General features: G+C 39.5%; 2 protein-coding genes across 4 annotated transcripts; one reads left to right on the top strand and one right to left on the bottom strand.

Annotated features, from left to right (window-relative positions):
- Positions 1-199: 199 nt before the first annotated feature.
- LOC125306074 (cell wall integrity and stress response component 4) lies at positions 200-8398 on the bottom strand. 2 transcript variants are annotated; one of them, XM_048261225.1, is made up of 9 exons: positions 8310-8398; positions 5198-5265; positions 4258-4605; positions 4042-4094; positions 3389-3484; positions 3032-3203; positions 1984-2057; positions 1671-1769; positions 200-1338 (listed from the first exon to the last, which is right to left on the bottom strand). In XM_048261225.1, the coding sequence occupies exons 2-9, from the start codon at positions 5223-5225 to the stop codon at positions 1084-1086; spliced, it is 1125 nt and encodes a 374-aa protein (XP_048117182.1). In that variant the 5' UTR covers positions 5226-5265; positions 8310-8398; the 3' UTR covers positions 200-1083. The 2 variants fall into 2 exon arrangements, with proteins under 2 accessions (XP_048117182.1, XP_048117183.1); XM_048261226.1 differs by lacking the exon at positions 8310-8398 and having other exon boundaries at positions 4258-4549; positions 5198-5250.
- On the top strand, positions 7156-24645 carry LOC125306075. Of its 2 annotated transcripts, XM_048261227.1 has the most exons (9): positions 7156-7450; positions 8923-9024; positions 16159-16280; positions 18735-18786; positions 19514-19680; positions 19954-20092; positions 20315-20432; positions 21014-21256; positions 24556-24645. In XM_048261227.1, the coding sequence occupies exons 3-9, from the start codon at positions 16206-16208 to the stop codon at positions 24611-24613; spliced, it is 852 nt and encodes a 283-aa protein (XP_048117184.1). In that variant the 5' UTR covers positions 7156-7450; positions 8923-9024; positions 16159-16205; the 3' UTR covers positions 24614-24645. The 2 variants fall into 2 exon arrangements, with proteins under 2 accessions (XP_048117184.1, XP_048117185.1); XM_048261228.1 differs by lacking the exons at positions 7156-7450; positions 8923-9024 and adding an exon at positions 15708-15814.
- Positions 24646-26099: the final 1454 nt, after the last annotated feature.

The raw sequence follows: 26099 nt of genomic DNA, 5'->3' as shown, positions 1-26099 counted from the left end.
GACTTGGAAGTGGTTCCCCTCCCAACTCTTTCTCTGCCATATTTAGGCCTACGTAGTCATTATACATAATTATTTGTAGAGTGCTGCATATCCAAATGTATTTCATGGGTGACATTGAGAGAGTAGCCTCTATATATATTGAACTCGCACACTTGCAAGTTCAATAGTTTAGCCGGAATTGCTAATACAAATGAGACACTGTACAACAATGCTTTGGATTAAACACACACGTTTATTTGATTTCAAAATAATAGTTTCTAAACATTGCCACATATAATGGTGATATGTATTAAAATTCTGCACGTTGGACATGGAAAGATGTTGATATAAGTTATCTCTGAAGACTGTTCTGTTTGCTGTAAGTCTTAATAATCATAACAATAATTAAAAGAAAAAATGATTCCATACTTAGACTACTGTGTAAAGATCTTACATTTCAACAAGAATAATAAATCTTTCATTGTTATTTATATGCATAAAGTGCAAAAACATTTCCTTTTTGGCAGCAATCTTACTCTATGAATAAAGCTATGTACACTGTCACATAACAGGGGTGTAAACAACATAGTACGGCCAAATAATCCAAATAATATCTAATCTAATATCTTTGGGTCTGCATTGTTAGTTTGTTAAATTACTACCAAAACATGAGCATTAAAAAGACACTTTGACACGGGCCTGTCATATTACAGTATTGGGGGTGGGGGGGGGGGTACATGGTCGATGTGCCTAAGATGAATGTTTCTAAGACCTTGACTAATGAGGTTGGAATGCCAATATAATCTACATAATCTACATTGAGAAAAAGAAAAAGAGAAAGACAAACGTAGACAAACACATGCTCTCCCATATATGGGCATATAAATAGGATCATATCCACTCCCAAAACAGCTCATCTATGAGCACAATATATGCACGGTCAAAATTACACACACACACACACACACACACACACACACACACACACACACACACACACACACACACACACACACACACACACACACACAAACCCATTCTATAAAATGGAGTCGGTCTTATATCCTTGAACTGCAGCAGAAAGCCGTATGTCCTCAGAAGATGTTACAGCTGGTCACCTATGACTACCCAGGCCATCATGGTGGTGACCAGCAATATTAAGGGAGAGAATATGGCTCTGTTGGCATCTGAGGGCATGACCATTGTGCCATCGAGCTTAAGGCAATCACCCATGGCCGATGCTTCACAGCACTCCTGGTGGCAAGACTGTGCCGAGCTCGTACAGGCAGTCTCTTTGGTGCAGTTATTGGTGCATCCAGCCATCCATTTGATTGCTGATCCCTCCGTTTTCTTCTTTAACTGTGCACAGCAAAATCAATAGTGCTTAGTTAACTCTTTAAGAGTTGATTTAAACACTACTCAGAGTTTACATGGTGTCATTCATTTTTGCTTTAAAACTGGCAATAATTGCAATGCTTGTTACTCTATTCAGAAAAAAAGGGGGGTAATTGAACACAATAACATCATATTTAAAAAAAAAAAAATTACATTTTAAATTTTACACTTCTAAATTTTACTGTGGTGAAAAAAGTATCAAAGAAGCACTGTGTACAATTCACCACACATAGCCGAGTCAGTCAATTAATCTTGTTACTGCAAACACATATTTGGATCTATGCAGATGAATTTACCTCACAGTACTTGTCTTGTCCGTAACACCACTTCTTCGGTGCATCAGTATTCTTGTAGCAGTCTGCCCCGGTACAGGTAAGCTCTTTACACTTCTTCCCCTGTTGACAGACAGAAGGCATGATGAAATAAGTTCACTGATTTTACTTCAGCTTTCATATTTACAGGACCGATTCATTTTACACATGCCTATGTATTGATAAATTTGTAGTAAGCATGTTAAAATATAGTAGATAATATTTACAATACTGTGTATGGGCTATAAATGACAATATCACTTGTTTTTTGTGCCCTTGTTATACTTGTTTATCATACATTGTTTGGCTGGGGGGTCACAGGTTTGCTTGTTGGTTCCATAGAAGTCATAGCGGGTTTCGTTGTTGGGGCAACTAGGAGGGGAAGAAAGGCAGACAAATAGACAAAAATATTAGTTAACAATGATATTATTAAGTCTCCAAATCTGGTGTTAGGATCACGCTAGCCATAGGATCACTCTAAGTCATAATGTATGGATCAGACTTTGTATCAGCTATTATAAGATAAACTTAGATAAACATGGTAGACTATGCAATGATACTTGCTATGAGTAGACTAAAAGCAATGGAGCTTTGGATTAATATACTAGAAAAGGGAGAGAGTATCCAAAAATATTATGTACTAAACCTGTAGCTTGACAGCACCGTCATAGTTCCAGACTTGTTGGCACTCCACCACACACACACACACACACACATGCACAAGATGCACTATGGTCGGCACCCCCCACACAGGGGTCAATCTAATCTGGTTGATGCTTTATACAATGATGGACAGATGAGCAACAGTAACATAGTCATCCACATTACCAAAGTGTGCTTCAGTTGATTTTGTTTACAACAACAAGGCTGCTGCTAAGCGAGTTGTTCAGATTTCACTCTTATACAAGATGTTGGCAGTGCAATAACTTTAAAAGATACTATGCTATGTTTTTGCTGTTCTCTCTAGGATTCACATTTGTCGTTGCTCTGATTGGTTAGGTCGATGCAATTGCGTGCAGAAGCAGTTGAAACATGCCCCATAATCAAATCCAAATGTGTGTTTCTAGACTCAAATTCTGATAAGTTCACTGGATTGGTAGCATCACGGATTGCACCTTTAAGCCTGGCTCTCTTGAATAGTTGTAGATAGAAGATACAGTGGTGTAGTCTAGTTAGCTGTAGTGGATATACTGTGATGTAGTAGTTAGCTGTAGTGGATGATCAACCCCAAATGTTAATACGTATCCTTGTCTATTTTAAGTGGGTATACTGAGATGGTGACGCTTTTTAAGTGGGTATACTGCGTAGTCCCGCGTATCACGTAGACTACACCACTGGGTAAATACCTGTGCTTCCTGTGGTGCGCTCCATGTCCTGGAGTGTGGTGTTGAGGCAGTCCGTCATGTTGCAGCACTCCTTCACACAGCTGATCTGGGAGTCGTTTGCACAGCCGGTGGAGTCAAGGTCACAGGAGTCTACACATCCCACTGAGTACATCGACTCATTCAATTTCCGTAACTGTAAACAAAACAACAACAACAAAACAGAAATTAAACAATGACCACTCTGAGGAAGGCTAATATGTTCAGCACTGAACTACTAATGAAAACAAAACTGAAGGATATACATTAAGGTTATAGGGAGGGTATACATTTCATTCTAATAATTTAAAACAAGGTTTCCATCATTTCATTGCCAGTCACCTCACAGTAGTTGTAATTGGAAGGGCAAGGGCTGGAGCTCATATTCATAAACATCGAGTAACAGTTGGAATCACAGCTGAAGGAACGGCAGGAGATCTGTGAGGGTGAAGAAGGTTTGAACATTTAGCGTACTCTCCTCTGGGAAAGGGCATATTTTGAGCTCACTCTGAGGGTAGTGCATGGCATGATATCTTTTACTATACCCACTTATGAGCAAACAAGTACAAATAATGTACTGCTGTCATATACGGCTCATTCTCTTTTGAAATATCTTACTTCCATGTCAGTGTTTTCAGCCTCTTCCTTCCTGAGGATGATTTGTAGTGCTAGGTTTAATCAATTTATCACATGATATTGCTTATTACACATTGCTGAAGACAACTGAATGTGAATATCTTTTTTTTCTAATATTCCTACCCAAATCAAATCAGAGGGGCTGTATGAAACCTGCTGAAACTAGTTTATCAGAATGTGTATTCCAACCGGTCATTAACAGATGTCTGTCAGGAACATCAGGCCTTATGTTTTAAACCCCTGCCAAAGAGGATGGAACAGAACGCTTCAGTTACATCCCGGGTGTAGCCTCCCGATTGGGATAAAGTGCCTTATGACAGCAACATACTGTTAAGGTTCAGAATTCACCCTGCCCTCACCGTGCTGTTGGAACTCCATTCCATGGTGCTGTTGTCAGGGCCGCTGGTTGAATCTGGATATGTACACAGAAATGTATTCATGCAGCACTGTCACACACACACATACAGTTTATAAAACAATAACTGTTTCTCTGTCCCAGCCACCAAGTAAAACAGTCTGCTTTATGTGTGTCTTCTCTACATTTGTTATACCCATAATACTGCACTCAGTCTTACTCATTGAGGTGTTGTCTGTGGTCATGGTAGAGGCAATACTTGTAGAAGCCATGTAAGTTGATGCAGACATTGCTGCAGAACTTGTAACAGAAGCTCCAGTTGTGACGGCTGTCGTTGCTGAGGACATGGGCGTGGTGGACGATGATGTTGAGGCAGATCCTGAGGAAGAGCTGGATGCCATTGTAGATGTCGTTACATTTGTTGTTATTGTTGTTAAATCAGTTGTCATGGAGACAGAAGATGTTGCCATGGTCATGGTAGGTGAGTTTGAACTGTTTGCCGCTGTGGTTACCTGACTTGACGCAAATGAGGGAAACCACACTTGGCATATTAAGAAGACCAGTACACCTGTTTGAAAAAACAAGGAGAGAGATAACTATCTGTGACATCCATTTGTTTATCATGATTCAGGATGTACTTGTGTCTCACAGTAACAGCACGGCCATAAAAAAAACACAGAATTCGAAACAGCATGCAGTGAAATACAAATGAAATGAAAGTGATGCTGAAATGAAAGTGATGCAATAACTGAACAGATGCTATTCTTGAGGTAGATAGATAGATAGATAGATAGATAGATAGATACTTTATTGATCCCCAAGGGGAAATTCAGAAAATTCAAGGTGTATCCAAAGTTTTGTTTTTGGCAGCAACTGAAATAACGTTGGGATAGTTTCAAATTCAACGTTGGGACAATTCAAATATGGTCATCTAAACCTGAGAAATATTTTTTTTCTGTTTGATCTTTAAGAGTAGCCTAACTCATTACACTTTATCAGAATTTGTATTCCGACCGGTCATTAACAGATGTCTGTCAAGAACACAAAATATCAATTTCATGACACATATGCCTGATATTTACATGACACCTGGCATGCCAAAATCCTTTGAAGATGTGGAACTAATTAGCCTCTCAAATAGGCCTACATTTTCATCTTACCTTTAGAAAACTGTACTGATGACACCATCTTTAGTTTTGCTCTGTAGAATCAGTCCTTTAAATGGTGTCTGTGTAAAATTACATGAAATTAAATAAATAAATAAGATGCAGATTTGTTTCGTCCACATCTACTTTTGGCTTGATCAATCCAAATCTAGAACTAGATGTACCGCAGAGTGGTACAAAATATGACCGCCGCCCAGTCCAGCACATTTTTTCCACAAAAATAAATCACGCTGAAAGGCCTATATGATTCTAACTGTCTCACTAAATTGCATTATCCACACTCAATTCTCACTGGTATCTGCTAGACAACAAGTACCAAAACATGATTAGTTCATAGATTTCACATGTAAAATTAATTTTATACAACCCCACCCCCATCTTGCCTGTTCATAATTCTGAGAAATTCTTGAATTGTGTGCATGTGTGCGTGTACACGTTTATGTTTATGTGTGTGTGTGTGTGTGTGTGTGTGTGTGTGTGTGTGTGTGTGTGTGTGTGTGTGTGTGCGTGTGTATCTGTTTATGCACATGTGTGCACATGGAATGGGTTAACATGACCCCTGGAGGCAAACATACTAAAAAAAATTGGTCATCCTAGGCCCCACGGTTCTCAAGATATTCACAGAAAACTGTGTCTGTCCTACCCTCCTTTCGGGGGTCCAGTACAGCGGGGGGGGGGGCTACAGATCAAAACGAAAAATGATGGTTCCATGCTATCCATGTGGGGTTACATGCCCACCAAGTTTCGTGTACCCCGGTCTTTCAGTGTCCCGGGAATCCTTGTTGGTGTACGGTCACTAAATGTACACATCAATTATTTTATTGTAAGGCCCCCCATGAACGAAAGTTCACAAAACTTGGCATGCATTCGGAGGGTGTCATAATGATCCTACACTTTCAATTTCGTGCAGTTTTGACCATGTCAGCCAGAGATATTGTGATGAAAACACCTAATTTTTTGCTTTTTAATTTTTAACTAGGTGGCGCTATACATGAAATAAGTGGTAATGGGGTGGGTTGACATGCCCCCTTAAGACCAACATACAAAAAAAAGGTGGACCTAGGCCCTACGGTTCTCGAGATATTCACAGAAAACTGTCTCCGGCCACCTACAGGCCAGTGGGTGTATAGTAACATAAATTAATTTATTGTGTGGCCCCCCATGAACGGAATTCCACGAAACTTGGCGTGCATTCAGAGGGTGTCATAATGATCCTGCACTTCCAATTTCGTGCAGTTTTGACTATGTTAGGTCACAGATACCTGCGATTACAACACCTAATTTTTACTTTTTTGTGTTTAACTAGGTGGCGCTATACATGAAATGAGTGGTTATGCAATGGGTTGACATGGCCCCTTGAGATCAACATACAAAAAAATGGTCCTCCTAAACCTTACGGTTCTTGAGATATTCACAGAAAACTGTATCTGCCCTACTCTCCTTTCGGGGGGTGCAATCCAGCGGGGGGCTACAGATCAAAACGAAAAACGATGGTTCCATGCTATCCATATGGGGTTACATGCCCACCAAGTTTCGTCTACCCCGGTCTTTCAGTGTCCCGGGAATCCTTGACGGAAATTTGGACATGCGAAAAAGAAAGAAAAAAATCTGACTAAACCTATATGACCGCGCTTCGCTGCGCGGCGGTAATAATAATTCCACTGATAGGGTTTGTGAACTACCACAGTCACGAGTTGGGTCACGATAGTCTGTCATTTTTAAAAAGTGGGTCCCCAGAAAAAAAGTTTGAGAAACACTGGGGTAAACGTTACTGTTGCTATAATGATATGTTATTTTATGCTTCATCCAGTGCCTACAATTCATGGAATCTTCAGTGGCCTATGCGCAGATAAGTTGTGGATCACAAACTGTTTAATGAAGTCATTAGGTTGCATAACAGCCATGACCGTTCGTGCACTCCCACCTGTGCCTCTCTTTGATCTACATGAGGCATGTCATCGGAGGATTGCTGCGCCAACAGCCTATAATTGTTCCGGTGAAACTGATCCCATGTTCTCAAAGCAGTGGCCGCAGCTGCAGGTCACCCGGGGGCGTTAGGGCAACGTTGCAGCGGACCGTTTCCTTCTAGCCCACAATTGTGAATATACGGTGGCACAAGGCAGCAATAGTCAGCCAGTTAAGTTTGACCACCGAAAATGGTTCCATGTTGTGGTTGATCGACGGCAGCCTTTCCTGAGTGATCGCCACTGTCACGCACGGCCAATCTACTGTTCGCACTGTCTTACGGTAAACCCATGCGCCCACACGCTAAGAACAATTAACACTTGTTTGCTTGTCTTGTATCCCTAGGGCATCAACGCTCCTTGTTACTTCTCACTCCCTTGAGGAAGGCTAACCCTACGCTGGTAACCACCATAGGAACTGCGTGGCGCAAGCCGCAAAGCATTATAGCCTAAACATAAGACATAACAGTGCAGGCAGCACAGGCTACCTTTTTGTTTCTGGGAAACACCTTTGCACCAACTACATATTCATTTCCGTCGTCAGACTGACACTAATTTAAAACCTAGGATTTCCTGTGAAGCTGTTAAGTGCGAAACGATTTTTTAACTTCTGCCATTATAGGCCTAATTGTTTTGCAATAAGCAGGTGTCCTGTACACTTTCCATTGTGCCACATCGCTTTGGCCGCTAATAATAAACAATTGCTGCACTAATTCAAGATAACTGAACCATAGGCTAGCCTACTAGTTGGGGAGACATTAGGCATATTCTTTCAAAAAGTGTTCTGAAGCCATCAACATTAAATAGGTAGGCCTACATTTTGTTTTTGTTCATTGTACAAACTGCACAGCAATGGAAATTAGTCATTGTGAGAAAAAAATATGTTAATGTAGGCCTAACAATCATTTTCAAGGAAAAGTGACAAAGTAGCTGACATGTAATATTTTGAATGCAGACAAAATTATACTTGGCTGACCATACAATCTGACTAGGTCTGCTGTATCACTGCTGTATGCAACCATGACAACCTAATACATATCTACGGTCTTTGAGATATATTCTGAACAAAATAGTTAATTGCATTGTACTAAACAACATTAATAGTCTGTATGCCTATAAAAAATCATGTAAGTGATACTCACTGTTTAAAGGTTGGTAGAGCAAGCTTGTCAGATGTGAGTACCTCAATGCTAGATTATGTCTCGTCTGTTCCTGCTCTCTTCCTCCCTCCCTCTCTCTCCCACTCGCTCTCTCTCACTCTTTTTTCCCCCTCTCTCTCTCTGGATGTCTTTTCTCCCTCGCCCTGGTGACATCACGGCAGAGGTTGTCTAATTAGTGGAAACCATCACCCACTTGGCCTTCCAGCCACTGGTGGAACCTGTGAGGAGGGACCTCAGTCCTGCAAAAAAAAATTGTGTGGGTGTACCACAATAGAGAGGATCAATTTACAAACTTGGATCAGTTCATTTCTGGGTCATCTATTTGTTTTCTTTCCCTCACTGATACATATTATTTTCAAAATTATATTCAGAACTCTAATCTAATCCGCAGGCCTTCTTGTAAGGCATGGCTCCCAGATCATTAGCCATGCAGTCTTATGGTCTTATATCTATGGCAGACAAAAATGTGTGTTGAAATGTCTTCAGATAGTCAGAACATATTCTGAAAGAGTTACCTGATGTGTAGGTTCAGTTTAACAGTAATGTAATCATTTGTAATCTATTGATAAGAGTGTTTTTTCTGTCTTTGATTTAGACTGAGCAGTTAACAGATGGGCAAGACTGGGATGAGAGGTTGAAGTATCAGCTGTGACTGAAATCAAGTGTCACTGTGAACCCTCCTTTAGTTCACTAACAGGTCAGTCTCTTTTCCTGTATCTCTGAAAGCCGGTGGCCTTGCATAGCAGTCACCTCCTTTCGACAGTAATAGTGAAGAAAAACAATTAACAACTGCTAGTCCTCCAAGTATTTAGGCAAACTAAGTGATGGGGATGGATAGGCTTCAATATTGAAAGAAAGAATTTAGGAGCCTGACCTGAATTCCCGAATTAGCGAAAGAAACAAAGATACAAATCAGTCATCATCTAACAAAAGCAACAACAACAAATGCAAACCGCTATTGCAGCACTCCAGCAAATAGGTAACTGGACCCAAAATAGAGCAAAACCCTGCGTTCATGCTACTTCCCAACCTGTTCCTGAACTAGCTTTATTTTTTGTTCACGCCATAGCATTTAATAAAAGCTGCCATCGTAACATGTCCCTTTAAATGTTGTACACCGGGACATTGAGACATTCTGTGTCTCTTTTTGTCCATAGGAAGGAGGTAAGTATAGCAAATCTGTGTAGGAACACTACTGATTGGCTATCGTGGGCTGTTTGTAAGGGCTCCCGTCCATGGTTTGTGCACCAGATGAAATGAAAAACCTCTACTTTTCGACTGACATGAAAAGGCCTCCTCGGGCAACAATTGCCCCTTTGTGTGAGTGAGGAACAGGGAATGCAGGCATACCTGGTCGAGACACAAAAGAGACTGGGGCCACTCAGGTGACAGCAGAAATCCCTCTCTTTCTCATGACTCACCCCTCTGTTTCTGAGAAAGACTTTCAACTGTCTACTTTTAGTAGCCTTTAGTACTTATTTTTGAGTGGTACGGATCTCTTCAATGCTGTGGTCACATAATGATTTTCACACCTCAGTCACACTCATACATAATATTTGCTGATGCATTACTAGCCCTGGTAGATGAATGCATCACTTTAGCCAAGAGAAATAAGGTGTCAGTCTGACAGAGTTTAAGTCGTATTATGGCTCAACCTCCTGCAGGTTTGCATAATCACTTAGGAACATCACCTGTCTGTACAGAGTAAAACTCTGAAAGTTGCATAATCAAATTCACTTCCTGGAATAAAATAGAATATTTCAGTGGTCCTTTAAGGGAGATCTTTTGTCATCGTTTAACATGATTACATTATCAAGGGAGCAATAGCGCTTTATACTTACAAGGATATATTTTTAGGGGGAAATTAGTCTTGATGCTTTCACAATTTGTAAATAATAATTATTATTTAAATTGATGTTATAGTCCAAAAGTAAAAACTCATGCCACTTGCTATGTTGTATAGACCCTTTCGATCTTCAATTTTCAGTTGAAATGTTCAAAACCAACACGGATACTTTGAAATGGAAAGGAATCAGACTTTAGCATAATGTTCTACAAAATGTCGATGAAATGGCTTAGGAACACACATGTTTGTTTATGCAGGTTTATGAGAGGGTTTATATGTTTAAGGCATATGCCACGTTCCCGTCATATCAGGTTTTGCTCCAGGAAATTAACTTAATAGTGACTTCATGAAGTCTACCATGGCATTGTGCTGACTGATTTTTATGTTGTTGCCCAATGCAAATAAAAAAATAACCACTATCTAGATAATGGATAATGAGAGAGAACAAGGAAACAAATTTTAATATCAAAGATAGACATTGTTGTTATAGTTACAATATGTTGTCATCCATCAACACTGGGCATTGTCCAGAATTTGGGCTTGGTATCATGTAAAGCATGTAAGAAGAAGACTGTGTGTAAGAGAATGGGTTCCTATGAGTCAAATCAGGTGGTGGCATGTTGTGATCTGTTTATCTTGTATGTCATATTGTGGTTGAGAGGGACAGATACATGCTAAGTGGTGCTACAAAGACATAGATGAACACGGAATTAGTTATTTCCACAAGGTGTTTTATTCATTGGGAATTTGGGTGGACAGTATACAAAAAAATAGATGAAAAGAGAGGGGAGATGGACTGAGAGAAAGAGAGAGAGAGAGATCAATGAAATGATATAGTAGTTGATATTGCCCACAACCTGATAGCAAGCAAGATTACAAAACATTGTTCCTCATGTATGTCTGAATATTGTTTATCACATTGAGCTCATTTGACAGATAATATACTGGTGGGATATTATCCCTATGGTTTATCACATTTAGCTATCTTTGACAGATAATATACTGGTGGGATATTATCCCTATGTTTATCACATTTAGCTATCTTTGACAGATAATATACTGGTGGGATATTATCCTATATGGTTTATCACATTTAGCTATCTTTGACAGATAATATACGGTGTGATATTGTCCCTATGGTTTGGTGATCATTGCCATCACAAGTCATGCAATTGCTTCTTATTTAGTTGCTACTAAGCATATTAAATATAGTTTTGTGTTAATTTAAAACATTTATACGATTTTGTCATAAGATCTCCTTATGTAATCATGATCTACCTGACCATGTACATGTTTTGTTCAAGTCTCTTGCCAAAAGTCTTTAGGCAGTCATTTTTTTGTTGTGTATTGATACCACATAACCCTCATTTTGCCATGATCATGGGTTGAAAAAGCCCTTTCATGGGTGGAATGAACAGCAGAGCAAAGGCAACTGGATATGTTTAAATAGAGCATCACATGCATAGAAACTCATAATTGGCCAGGATTTCATTGTGATGTCTGAATGGGTTTGTTGGTGCAGCTAATGTGCGTTCACATCAAAAGGTAGATTGTGTACTGTATGGAGTTGCATAAATCCAGGGACAGACTTAAAATGATGAGACTGACTTTTAATGTAACTTATATTGTTTAATGTATATTGTATGTATAATACTGTTCAGTCCATCAAATACTTTAAATCTTTAAAGGTGTTTTCAGTGTGTTCCTCTTCTTGATATTGAAGAGGGTAGGTGCCTGTTTGCATATATCTAAATAAGCCCCATCAACCACACACACACACACACACACAAAGAGAGAGAGATAGATATATAGATAGAGAGAGAGAGAGAGAGAGCAAGAGAGAAAGAATAGGAACAGGTGCAGTCCAATGACCACAGAATGAAAATGAGTGTCACTTAATGCAGCAGGTGAACATTATTTATTTTGTTCCCGACACAATGAAGGTATATGGAAAATATCTATCATTAAAATTGATGGGTTGACTTGCAGGTTGACATAACAATACGAGCCATGTGTCATTGGAGACATGGTCTGTTCATCTGTTATATATTACATATTAATAGTTATAGTTCATGCTATATATTTATCAGAGGCTATCAATGGCTATGGCTGAGGTACCCACAAACTACTTGGGATCATGTTGTAACCTATAGACTCTGAGATATGTGAAATCTTGCCACTGTGTTTTTGGAGTGGTAGCTGCAGACTTCAAAAGCAAAGTATTTGCAGACTTCAAAAGCAAAGTAGTTTTTATAAGGAGGCTAACATAGGTAATACGTTTGATAGTACACCCAAAAACAGCCCCCTAAAAAAGATTCTTTAGCACTATTACTCAATCTGAGTTTAGCAAAATTATAACTCAGACTCAATATGTGCTTTAGATCCAATCCCTACTAGATTCCTCAAAAACATATATGATAGTTTAGCTCCCTTTATTCTCAAGATGTTGTGAAACCTTTACAAGTCAAATCTCGACCATACTATCCTGAATAACTACAGGCCTATATCAAACCTACCTTTCCTGAGCAAAGTACTTGGAAAAAGTCAGCTAAATACCTTCCTCGACAAAAACAGTATCTTTGAAAAATTCCAATCAGGTTTTAGATCAAATCACAGCACAGAAACGGACCTAGTATAGAAATAGTCAATGATCTCAGACTGGCTACTGACTCAAACAAAGTCCCAATCCTTATTCCTCTAGATTTGAGTGTGGCATTCAACACCAATGATGTAACATTCTAATTCACCGCCTTGCGAAGTGGGTAGGTCCCTCTGATAATGTTCTAAACTGGTTTAAAACCTACATTACTGGCAGAGATTTTTATGTTACTCTAGATCATGTGTCTGTAAAACATAACTTGCCTTTTGGTGTGGCCCAGGGGAACTGCTCTTTTCCCTATATATGCTTCCGTTAGGAAACATCAGCATTATGTAAACTTCCACAGCTATGCAGATGATACCCAATTGTATATTTCTGTGGAGCCAACTAACCCAGATGGCCTTTGCTCACTTTTCACATGCTTAACCTCCGTTAATCAGTGGATGAGCATTTAAAAAAAAAAACTAAATGACAAAACAGAGGTACTTAAAGGAAGTATAAGTATAAGTATTTTAACATCTTATCAACCACAAAGGAAACTTAGATCTTCTAATGCTAATCTTTTAAGTGCTCCACAAGCAAAGTGGAGAATCTGCTTTTATCCATTATGCCCCAAAGCTATGGAACACCTTGCCTCATCAAACAGGTGAGTTCAGTGAATATCTTTAAAAAGACCTGAAAACACCTGTATCGAGAGCCTTTAGTTAACTCACCCTATCTTGTAGACTACTTTTTCAGATTATTCTACATTCATCTGCCAGAAGCAGATGGGCTCCTCCTAAGTCAGGTTCTGCTCAAGGTTTCTTCCTGGAATGTGGGAGTTTTTCCTTGCGACAGTTGCCATATGGTGTGCTTGTAGGGGGTTAAGGGTTAAGGCTGCCAGTCTTCCGGTCGTTGTGTTCCTTAAACGTCTGATCACAACACCTACTGAGAACATAGGCCTACTAAGGCCAACCGTTTAGAGTCCACATCAACAGGGCCTAAGCATTTGTTAGCATACAGTAAGCATTTGTTAGCAAAGCCTACAGCGGGGAAAATAAGTATTGAACGCGTCAACATTTTTTTCCGTAAGTATACTACCAGTGAGGCTATTCGCATGCAATTTTCACCGGACATTAGTATTAACTTAATATACACATTTATAAAAATCCAAACATTAAATTAAAATAGAGTTATGAGTAAAAAAGTGGAATGGCACAGGGAAAAAGTATTGAACACACTAAGAAAAAAGCAGTAGGCCTACACAAAGGCAAGGAATGGCAAGGAACAAACTGGAATCTATATGTAGTTAGAGAAATTATCCCTCCTATTTGTGCAAATTGATATAAGCTGGGTTAGTACATGTATACTGGTGGGCTATAAAAAGGTTTTTTGTTACCAAGGTGTCACACAAGAAACATTTCATGATGGGTTAAAAGCAGAGCTCTCCCAAGACCTTTGCAACCTTATTGTTGCAAAACATATGAATGGAATGCACTTAAAGAGTCATTTTGTTCCGGAAGAATCTTTACATTCACCAGGATGATGAGGATGAGACATGGCTAGACTTTCCAGCAGGACAATGATTCAAACCATTCAGCAAAGGAAACTCAATTGGTTTCAGAGAAATGACGTCAAGGCCTTGACTTCAGTTTTGGAAGTTCACTAAAGATCAGGATTCACAAGAGGAACCCCTAGAATCTTTAATATTAAAGGACTATCTGTTTAAAAGAATGGGCCAAAATCACACCAGAATACTGTAACTGAATTAATGTCATCACACAGGAAATGCCTTGAAGCTGTCATTACGAATAAAGGCTTTTCCACAAAGTAGCCTATTTAAGAAATTTCAGCAGGCGTGTTCAAAACTTTTTTCCTGTGTCATTCCACTTTATTACACATAACTACCTATGGACTTTAATGTTTGGTATTTTTTTTACATGGGTGGATTATCTGAGTTAATACTAATGTCTGGTAAAAATGTCATGCAAATAGCTTCATTGGAAGTATACTTACTGAAAAAAATGTTGACGTGTTCAATACTTATTTTCCCCGCTGTATATATACTGTAGACTGCTAAATATTTCTGATATGTTGCTGATTGGATCATAAGCGGCCACAGCAATGAAGAGGAATGACTGATAATGACTGACTCTTCTTTATTATTGTGTTACATGTCCAAATGTAAAGCTCTTTGAGCTGCATTCTGTGTATGAAAGGTGCTACACAAATAAAGCTTATTATTATTATTATTATTATTATTATTATTATTATTATTAGATATCAACGAAGCTTTAATCACCTGGCTCTTCCAACAAGCATAAACTCAGAGCTTTCCTTGTTTTCCAAACAGTAGAGTAAAAACCATAGTAATGAATGCCCCCATGTGGTTAATAAGTAGAACTGCAGGGTCATATGTAATATACAGTATTATAGAGGACATACTATTTGTGAGCGAGTGATAACACATGCCCCCACCCCAAACCCATTTGTCACACACATTGAGAAGATGTAAATGAATATAATTGCATGGATAAGTCATAATGCTGCTGGCAGAGGAGGTCAAAAAACATTTTCTAATGCGCACACACACACACACACACACACACACACACACACACACACACAGAGTGCAGAGAGAGAGGGAGTCTTTGTTGTCATTTGTGTGTACCACCACATGACCTCTTACATTTCAGTTCAATTCAATGTTATTTTCCATGTTTGAGTGTGTTTGTATGCATTTACAGGCATAACTACAGAACATTACAGATGAAATATTGGGCCGCCTTTGAATCTGAATTAGACATGTCAGGCTTTTGAACCAGGGTTACTTGGGATGACCAGCCTGAATCAGTCTCTATCTATACAAATGCAAGTCTGAGGCAGGTACGTCTGCATGGATTAGGTAAGAGGATTAGGTAAGATTTACAAATCAGCCCTAGTGTGCATAGCAACAGGCTAACTCTCACTAACATGTCAGGGAGTGCTTCCACACAGCGTATGGCCTTTTGCTCTGCGCATGGAGTACTAGAAGATTACTGACTGAGCCGACTCGTGTTAGAGGTACATGTCAGCTTTGTGAATTTAGTTGTGTTGTCTTCAAATATACAGTCATTTTTAATGTATGCGTAGTAAGCAGCAGGTTGGTATGAGCTCTGTGAATGAAAAAAGGCTTAAGGGAAGAACACAAATAGATACAGGAAACAGCTCTCTGTGCTGTCTGCACATTCTCTGGCATCGGCTCTATACTCCTGCATTTGTCAGTATTTTTAGAATGGGTGCCCTGCATTAGAGGGTAACAGTTTGGTGGTTACCTTGGGTAATTCTTTATTGGATTCCGAAGCCTCTTGTTATTGTCATTTAAATAATGGTCTGTTTATTTGTTTGTTTGTTTGTTTTTTCAACAGCTGTAAAACCTAGAGCTGCTGCCATGCATTGGTGAACATGCCTCAGAATGGTGACATACGTCTTGTGGTCAGCACTGGTATGGACATTCAAAGGGTTACTGTTCACCTGGAGGTTTTTCTGGGTAAGTGCAGTCTACAGTTGAAATTGAGATTGGGTCTGGACAAGCTTCATTCACCTCCCATTTCCAAGGGACATCACCAACGGACGCCGTTCAAAATGCCTATGGACCCAATTGGATAGACCTAAAACCAATCAGAGCAATGAAGGAGATAACATATGCAGAGCAACAGGAAAAAAACATCTCAACAAACGAGCGTTTTTCAAAAACTACTTCGAATTCATCATGTTAAGCTCACCTCAACGGTTGTGATTGGTGCCGGGGTTTTAGAAACATTGGAAATGGGGGTGAATGGCCTCTTTGCCAGATAGACCTGAGCTAATTCAAATTTGCCAAAGGTTTGTCTGGGTTCTCCCAGTCTACACGTAGCCTACTATGCATACCAACCACATTAAAACTCCAGAGTGCTGTACACTTTGAGAAACTGGTACCATTGAAATAGTTACACAGAGGATGGTGCACTATATTGACAGCATGTCAAATGGATGTTTGAAAGGGGCAAACAAATAAAAAGGAGTTTGCCTCCCCCCCCAACACACACACATCCAAAAAGCTATGTCTCAAGTATGATGAAACAGTTTTCATCATTCATGGAGACAAACGTAACAAGACGTCTGTTGAAACAAACAGGAAACTAATATGCTTGAAATTGTTTCTCTTTATACAAAACATGGTTAACTGAAAATAATATCACATGACCTGAGGTGTTGATAGTTCAGACCTAGAGGGGGAGTCCAGGTGATCTCCCCCGAAGAAAAATGTTAGAAATTCTGGCTTATTCTGCATATTATGACAAAGTAGATTCATCATAGTTTTTAATGAGCTTTTACCTTGCTTTGATGAAATAGTCAGCAACAGGATATCTCTGTTATTAGTACTCTCACCCATAATATGACATGGAGGGTATTGTCATTTTTTCTGTACGTTTGTCTAACAATCTAATCAATCCGGTTGCATAACTTCTACTACGCATCCAGTTCACTTTAGACAAGGCAGGAGGGCCACCGTGTCTCAATCCTCTAACCTGATCATTTGGATACGAATCATGATCTGGATTTTGAAATTCGGTTTCACTTTCATTGTGTTTTCATAGAAATGTGAAGCTGTAGCCCTGAACACCCTTGCCTAATGCACTCACTGTAAAGTCAAAACAGGGAGAGTACAGATGAGATTACTTCAAAATGCTAACTAGATATTCGCCTAGCTATCTGCCCCTTGCAAAAACATATTAGAATTTTGGAGAATCTTTCCTAGAGAGTGTGGTAAAGAGGCTGTAGGGCACTACAGCTAATTTTCACTGGGATTTTTTTCTTTCCATTGCAAGGGCACTTCATAGTGCTTTTTTAACGTCTAAGAAGGCACATCAGGATTTTTCATCAGAATATTCAGAAGAGTTTATCCCTTTCTAAGAGCACTTATGACACATTTTTCCACTGAAGGAGCACCTTCTTTGGCATGCTTTTACATTAACATTTATTCATTTAGCAAACACTTTTAGCTCCAAAGCGACTTGTCAGTTGTATTACAAGGGCCCTTGTCCCCTGAGTAACTTGGGGTGTTTTGCTCAGGGACACAACGGTGGAAGCCGGGTATTGAACCCACAACTTTTCAGGCTACTGCATGCTAGCCCAGCTCCTTAGCCACTACGCTACCACCACCCACGACTTTCTGCTTTCTCACCCAAAGTACACTTTACAGCACCGCATTCCACTGCCTTCTGTAATAGAAATGGTACCCTGAAATGTAGGGGTGGCATAGAGGGCACTCCATATATAATGACAGTCTTTTCCAATCGAAGGGCACAGGAGGGTCAACTATAGATTATGTTAAGGGGCACCTCATAGGGCATTGCATCACATTTTCACCATTAGAAGGGTACTCTAATGGTGACACGTTGAATTTTCTTACTCTAGAGGCAATCCTCACAGCTTATTCCATATTAAGCGGAACTAGGGAACTGTAACACTTTGAAGGCCAGCCAATAGGACACTTTTGAGGGTACTTTAGCAACTTGGCTTTTTGGTTGAAATATCAGGACATTATCACCAAGATTGTGGACTGAACATTTTTGGTCAAGAAATTAAAAAAAGCATTTCATAATGAATTTAAAGGAATCATTTGATTAATTAATTGATTGATTGATTGATTGATTGATTGATTGATTGATTAATTTCACTACAGCGGATTATTTATTCCTTCTCACTTCACAAATAGTACAATATCATGATGTCATATGCCCGAGCATGCCCAGATGTTTGCATGTAAGTGCACTGAAGGAGAAAATAGTTTCAACTAAGATGCATATCAAGTTCACGACTTACAGCACATTCTATGTAACGTACATATTACATATCTCAGCATTCTAACACTTTGTAAGGTCTGTTGAGTCTGAAGTGTACACTGTAGTGGTCCATGTCATCCCATGGCCTATTCCTTTATTTTATGTTTCCTCTGCAGGTCAGTCCATACCATGCAATAAAAACCTCTCCAAGGGGACCATATGGATCAGGTGCACAACTTTATTGTTATATTGAGAAACAAAACTTAATTTCATTAGCATTAGCTAATAAAACATGCCGTTGAAACACAGGAGTAAATATGGCAGATAGTGGACATTTTATACCTATGGAGATATAATAATGAATCCAAAATTCTTGAATTGGATTAATTATTATCCATCTTGATCACATCTATCTATCTATCTATATCAGCTATCTTTATTTGGTAAATCCATGTACAATATTAACATTGTCTGCACTATATTCATGATTGATTTCGGGTTATTTCAATTCACAAAAGTACATTCCTCTGTGAAAACAAAGTTTGGAACAACATATTTGGCCTCTGTTTACATTTTTATGAAGGTCCATTTTGTTTTGATTATCTCTTGCTTCTTCCCAGAGGAAAAACACTGTATAAATGTTAGTGAGAAAACTGATATGCAGTCTAGTGTATGATGAATGTAATGAACCAAACCCTTCCGTCCAGCAGATGTCAGTGTTTGTATAATTTCAGTCTATCTGCCACTCCCAACAGTAACCACAGTTTACGCCTGAGCCCTCTGGCCAGGTTAACAGTCCCTCTAGTTAATTCAAAGGTTACTATGGTGATAATCATGACATTCATGGTCATTTTGGTGTAAGTAATGGTGGTAAAGATGATGATGAAACAGAAAAGAAGATGACGATGATGATGATGATTTTGTATATTAATGAATACCTGCATGCATTCTTTAGGCCGTGGTGATGCCAGTAGGCTTAAGCACAAGCTTCCCCTCCACAAAAGGCTGTCAGCTGCTGAGGACGATATCCAGACTCTGAAGAACCAGCTCAACAGCCAGAGGGAATTATGGGAGAAGAGATTCTACAAACTGCAGAAGAGGCAGCAGGATCTACGGAACCAGGTCTCTCTTTCTTTCTTTCTGTTTTTCTTTCTTTTTATTGAACTCACTCACTCTCTCTTTCACTCAGTCTCGCTCTCTTCATTCCTGTATCTCATTCCCCATCCTGATTGTTTACCCCCTTTGATTTCTCTGTTTAGTGAGGAAAGAGGGAGTTCTTATATCTGTAGGCTTGAAAATCTAAATAAAATGTTCAGCGAACATCAAAGGTTCAGCGAGCTGATGGTGAGACATCTGATAATATGTTATATGACGAATTGTTCCTTTTTTCTTTAGTTGACCTCTGAGGCTTGGCTGAGAAGTGGCATCTACCTAAAGCAGGAGGGCATGCAGGTTCCCCGAGAACTGCTGTTCGAGGCTATGTTGGAGAATGGACCACAAGGCCAGTTTGTTGAACGGGATCCAGACTTTCCAAGTAAATCCGTCAAGACACCTCAAATCACCTATCCTTCAACCCCATTATACAGTATGCCACACCTGGGCATTCTCCAAATGTCACAAAAACCCAACAGTGATATGAAGTGTTTAGCTATACATTGGCGTGACTAAAACCCAACATAAAAGGTTACATAGGAGCGGTTTCAATGTACTTTTGTTTGAGACTGTCCTATGTTGTCACTGTCTTTTGTTCTTCTAGGGACCACACTCAGGAGACACGAGATGATGGAATTTAGGGCCGAACAGAACAGTCAGATGTCCTCATCAGCATGTGACTCCAGACCACCCTCAGCTTTGTCTGTAAACACAAACACCAGGTAACACATTCATATTTTCAGACATATGGCAGTATAATATATAGATGCGTATTGTAACACCGTGTTCCTGGGCCCAATAAGGTCTGTGGAAACTGATGCTGCAATTATGCCATTCATTATACCGGTAATCACTAGTTTTGTCATGCATTGTTAGAAAGTGCGCTTAAGTCTTGCTGTGGAGCAAGCGGAAGCACCGTACCACATTTGGGTCTCAGTGCCCATAGGATCCCAGGTTCGATTTCAACCTGCGATCATGTCCCGATCCCACCCCATCTCTTACTTGCTTTCTATCTCTTTCCATTGTCCTATTGATATAAAGGAAGAAATCCCCCCTAAAAAGTATATATACTATATATACTATAGTCTTTAACCTTTAGACTTAATTGTCTGAGGTGTCAACTTCAATGATCCATGAATAACAGGGTGGCAGGTTTATTTTGCACAACCTAGCAAACCAGAAGCTTGCCTTGTAGCAGACTATCTTTGCTTTGTGAATTGCCCTGTGATCTGTCCAGCTATCTATAACTCCACAGTGGCACGTTTCAGTAGCGCACCCCTACTCCGCTCTTGTCCCCCTGCAGTGTCTCTTCCTGGAGAAGTGGGTCTGGCCCCCACCGGGTCTTTGTGCCACACTCCCCCATGGACCTGCAGGTTGGCCACCGCGTCCGGGTTCTGTTGCCCTCGGGTCGGATCAGCACCGGCACCCTGCGCTACCTGGGCCCTGTGGATGACGGCTCCCTGGACTACCACCTTGGAGTGGAACTGGAGCGTGCTGACAATGGCTCCCAGACTGGAGTCCACCAGGGACAGCACCACTTTGACTGGTAATAACAACAAACACATGGGTCCCCACGTTAACTTTAAAAGGCATTATGGAGTGCTAACAAAGAGCGTGACTAAAGTGCAATGCAATCACGGGGGGCGCTATTTCTTTTCCATTTGAATAAAATGCCTCAAAACGATGGCAAAACGTTTTGCCCAAAATAATCCAAAATCTTTTCAGACTGGCATTGACAGTTTTGCCAAATATGTTTTTAAAATGCAATCCTACATTGCACTTTAAATATTAAATTGCAAAACGAATTGACAGTTAAATGATGAAACTGAATATTGAAAATTAAAATGCAAAATGAATTGCCATTTGAATTTTGAGACTGAAGTACCATGGCAAAATGGAATGCAATTCAATCCATGTTTATTCTAATTTTTTAACCAAAATTATGGGAATTGATTTTAGGATTTCATTGTCACTTTGCAGATTAAAATACAATTTGTTGGATATTATTGCAAATTGCAATATTAAATTGCATAATGAATTGTCAATTGCATAATGTCATGTCTTTTTGAATTGCATATTGCAGATTGCATTCTCATTTGAATAAAGCTACTCATATGCTTCCATAAAAGTCCTCCAAGCAGCAAAAGCTAGATCTTTCTGCCTCACAACGAAAACCTATGACACAGGCTGAAGTGAACCGTAGGTCTGTCGATTTGCAATATCTTGAATTTTCCCTTGGGGATCAATAAAGTATCTATCTATCTATCTATCTATCTAATAAATATCGAAAGTTATGTAGCCTACAAACACCTGTCTGTTCTACTCATTTCAACTGGCTGCTAAAAAAAAACAAATATCCAAGTATCATATTCAACAGTTAAATTCCCAAAGGGTAGATTGGGGATTGTTGGCTATAGGAGCAGTCTAGCACAGTTTTGTCTACCAAACTTCTTTTCTGAACAATACTTTAAGACTAGGAACTCAGCTGGAGTCAAAAATGTGTATGGCATGATGTCAACATTTCATTAAAGTTGAAGGTGTTGAATTGTGGTTTAATTTAATTTAATAATTGCGGATTGCTCACTCATCTTGTCAAGTCAAGTCAAATTTTATTTCTATAGATTGTCTCTCAAAACCTTTGCACTGCACAGCATAGCACCATGGGGTATAATTTAATCCGAGAAAATGAGAAAAACTTAGTTGGGTATTAGTAATTATGCAGATCACAGAATATTAATTCTTTAAAAAGATACAAACTTAAAATGAGTTCCAAAATATATGAATGTATTAAAACATATGACATGATGCCATCTTTTTAGGAGGTGGCTGTCTTTTTTAGACAGTTCTGCAAGAGGTAAATACTGCTTTGTGAATTACCCCAGCCAAAGCATTTCTTAATTTACTGTAGCTACAAATAAAGTACTTAGATTTTTTGTAATTCTTTACAAAATCCCCCTTTATGCAGAGCAGAGGCAGTGACTGTTCTAATCTATTGAAGTCTATGGCCATAGCTCAGAATTTCACCACATATGCTAAGATCTTGGTTCTATATAGTTGGGAATGTCAATTGGACATGTTTTCATAATCCTCAAACCCTCTTGACAATTTCAGGTACATTTTGCGCCCATAGACGTGAACTACGACAAACTATCTTGCTCCGCCATCTTCGTCTGGCAGGCCCTATGGGCAGGCCTTCTTCTTTCTTCTTTTTCTGTGAACTTTTATTTTGTCAGTGTGATGGCAAGTGTACCCTATAGCCTTGTTCTGGGTGAACAAGGCGAATAACATGACGACATGCGCGTTTAGGAGGGTTTCAATTGCACAGGAGGGAGGGGGAGGGAGTAGGGTCATTCCATGTGAAAACAGCCAATATCGGAGTATCATGTACATGGTACCTCTCAGATTTTGCTGAAAAGCTGTGAAAATATGCCTTATGTTACCAAACGAAGGAATCTGAAGTTTCAGGTCAATATCTCAAACGGTTTGCCCGTGGCGTTCATTTGAATTTCGGGTGCCACGGCCCTAATTGACACATTGGCATTTTTGCCATTTTTGGAAGCCCAAAACTACTGTTCTAATAGTGGTTAAAAATTAAAAAAATTCTGCAGCATTTAAAGTACTGGAAAAGATTGGAACAACTAACAGTAATATTTGTCCTTCTTTATGCTTCTCTAATCCTCTCAAAGGAACTCTGGATCTCATTCATAGTGACCACTGGGTCCTTGGTTCCCTGTCTGACCAAGGCCCTGACTGGATTACTCAGTTTGGCTGAGCGGCCAGATCAGATCTAGGAAGACTGTTAGTTGTTCCAAACTTTTCCATTTGAGAATGATTGAGGCTACCATGCTCTTGGGCACTTTCAATGCTGCAGAATTGTTTTTGTATCCTTCCCCAGGTCTGTGTCTTCACACAACCCTGTCTCGCAGGTCTACGGACAATTATCTTGACCTTGTGGCTTGGTTTTTACTCTGACATACACCATAAACTGTGAGACCGTATATAAAGAGATGTCTACCTCTCCTAATAATGGCCAATGAATTAAATTTGGCACAGGTGGACTCTAATCAAGTTGTAGAAGCATCTCAAAGACCATTGATAGAAGTAGGATGCACCAGAGCTCAATTGCAAGTGTCATAACAAAGGGTCTGAATACTTATGTAAATGGAATATTTCAGACTTTTTATAAATTTACAAAACACTCCAAACACCTGATTTTTTGTGGAGTGTTGGAGTATTATGTGTAGATTGATGAGAGAACAAATGAACTGAATCCATTTTAAAGGAATTATCCGGAGTAAAATGCACTTTAGATCGATTTACGGATGATTGGGGGTACATGCGTTGAGTTGACATCAAAATCATGTCATTCGGATGTGTTTTGAGAAAGTTCGATTGTACCATTTTCAGTCAAAACTCGTAGCCTGGAAGTTAGCAGGGCATATCAAATTCGCCGCTACAAAACGCTGTTTTTATACCTCTTCTACAGTTCCAAACAACATAACACTTATGTGGTAGTGAGTAGAGGGTCCCTAAAGCCAAACCGAAGTATCCCGAGGTCTTTATGTGGTCGGATAGAGAGTCCAGAATGAATTTCATCAAGCCAGTACCTTTCCGGAAATGTTGCCATCTTTGCTGCCAGCTTCAGGGGAAAGTCTGTAGGAGTCGATTGCTGAGTGTGTTGTAACACGCTCTGGAAATTCACAATTTTGTCGCCGTTTAAAAAAAAATACAAAAATATCCAGCCAGGAAAATACATTGCCTGTATCTATGATAATGACTGGTTCATTAGAAACATTGTTGTTGTTAATCTGTTCTCTTCATTTGACTTTCTCTGGCTTCTAACAGCATGCCTGGACACGGCGCTTTCGTGACCTTTCAGAAGTTGCTGATGGCCTGGGAATGAGAAGCAAGAATTCCTTGAAATTCTCCTTGGGGATCAATAAAGTATCTATCTATCTATCTATCTATCTAAGAAGGTGTATGTGTGTGTGTGTGTATGAGAGAGAGAGAGAGAAAGAAAGAAAGAAGAGTCCACATAGGAAGGATCAACAGACCTGCACCGCTGACACTATCAACATTATCTAGCAAGGCACTTCAAGGACTGAAACAGTAAGTCACAATAACAAACATTGGTCCACACCAATGGGAACAGTGCAAAGCAAGCAATTCGTTCAAAAAGTGGTTAAGAAAAACTAACACATTAAACCACAACCACAAACATCAGTCCACACACTACAGAACAGTAATGGAGCACATAAAGCAAGCTAGTCATGAAAAAATAAGCTTACAAGAGAATAAAGAGAGTTGTCATGTCATGTGGGGTATACTACGAATCTCGATTAGTGGGTTAGCGAGGTATGTTGCGCTCAAAGCCAGGGTATACTGTGACACGAAAGTGGATCTGTTTTAGTGTCGCTATATCCAGTGATGTAGTACTCGAGTCCGGTCTCGAGACCGATTTCTGCTTTCTCGGACTCGACTCGGACTTGTTCCTTCAAAGACTCAGTCTTGACTCGGTCTCGGACCACAGTGGGAGGAGAAGGACTCGTAATTTCTCGTAGAGTCCTCGAGACCAACGCATTTTTTTATGTTCATATAAAAAAAAAAATCAAAATGAAATTTCACGGCAGCCACGTCTTTGCCCCTTGTTGGCCTTGGTGCCCCCTTCTTTCAATATTCTGCTTTGCGTCCGTTTAATAGCGATTTTTATTTAGCCTATAGCCTGTCAAAATAATCTTAGCATCACAGCGCAAACTAATTCAGTCTTACACAGTGGAGAAAATGACAGCACATGGCAAGACAGAAAGTGCGTCCAAATTCACCCATTCTTCTCAGTTGATATACTCGCAATCGCTAAGCCTACTCATCACACAGGCACATGTATCACATCACATGAAAGAGCTTTTTCTCAGCTTTTAAACAATGTTAGCCGCTAATTGCTGTGGTGAACGGTTCGCGAGAAAAGTAAATAATATAATTAAATTTAATCATAACGTCTACATAAGGTGCTACACCCATCTCCCTACCCATTCATCTTGGTGGAATACTTCACGAACCCTTCGTTCAACACATGACAAACCATATATCAGAATAAACAGCAGACCTTGCCGAACACAGAGGTGTAAAGCAGTCCCTGGTACAGTAAGCCGTTCCAGAGTATTCCGGTTAAATTAAAAATTTAATCTGCTGCAAGGTCTACATTCATGTCTCCAACTTTGGTCTTTAGGTTTCAAAATGTGTTTAAATCGTTCTTCATGATTTCGTAACAGGCCAAATACAAAATAAATGTTACAAATATTGCCTAGATATAGGTAAATATTAAAATCAGAGGATATACAGCTGAGTAAGAGTTTGTGAAAGGAGTCTTAATGATCAAAAAATGCTAAGCA

Source organism: Alosa alosa, chromosome 13, assembly GCF_017589495.1.
Source record: "Alosa alosa isolate M-15738 ecotype Scorff River chromosome 13, AALO_Geno_1.1, whole genome shotgun sequence".
Taxonomy (NCBI): Eukaryota; Metazoa; Chordata; class Actinopteri; order Clupeiformes; family Clupeidae; genus Alosa; species Alosa alosa.
The sequence above is the reverse complement of the archived record's forward strand: the minus strand, read 5'-3'. Positions and strand labels throughout refer to the sequence as shown.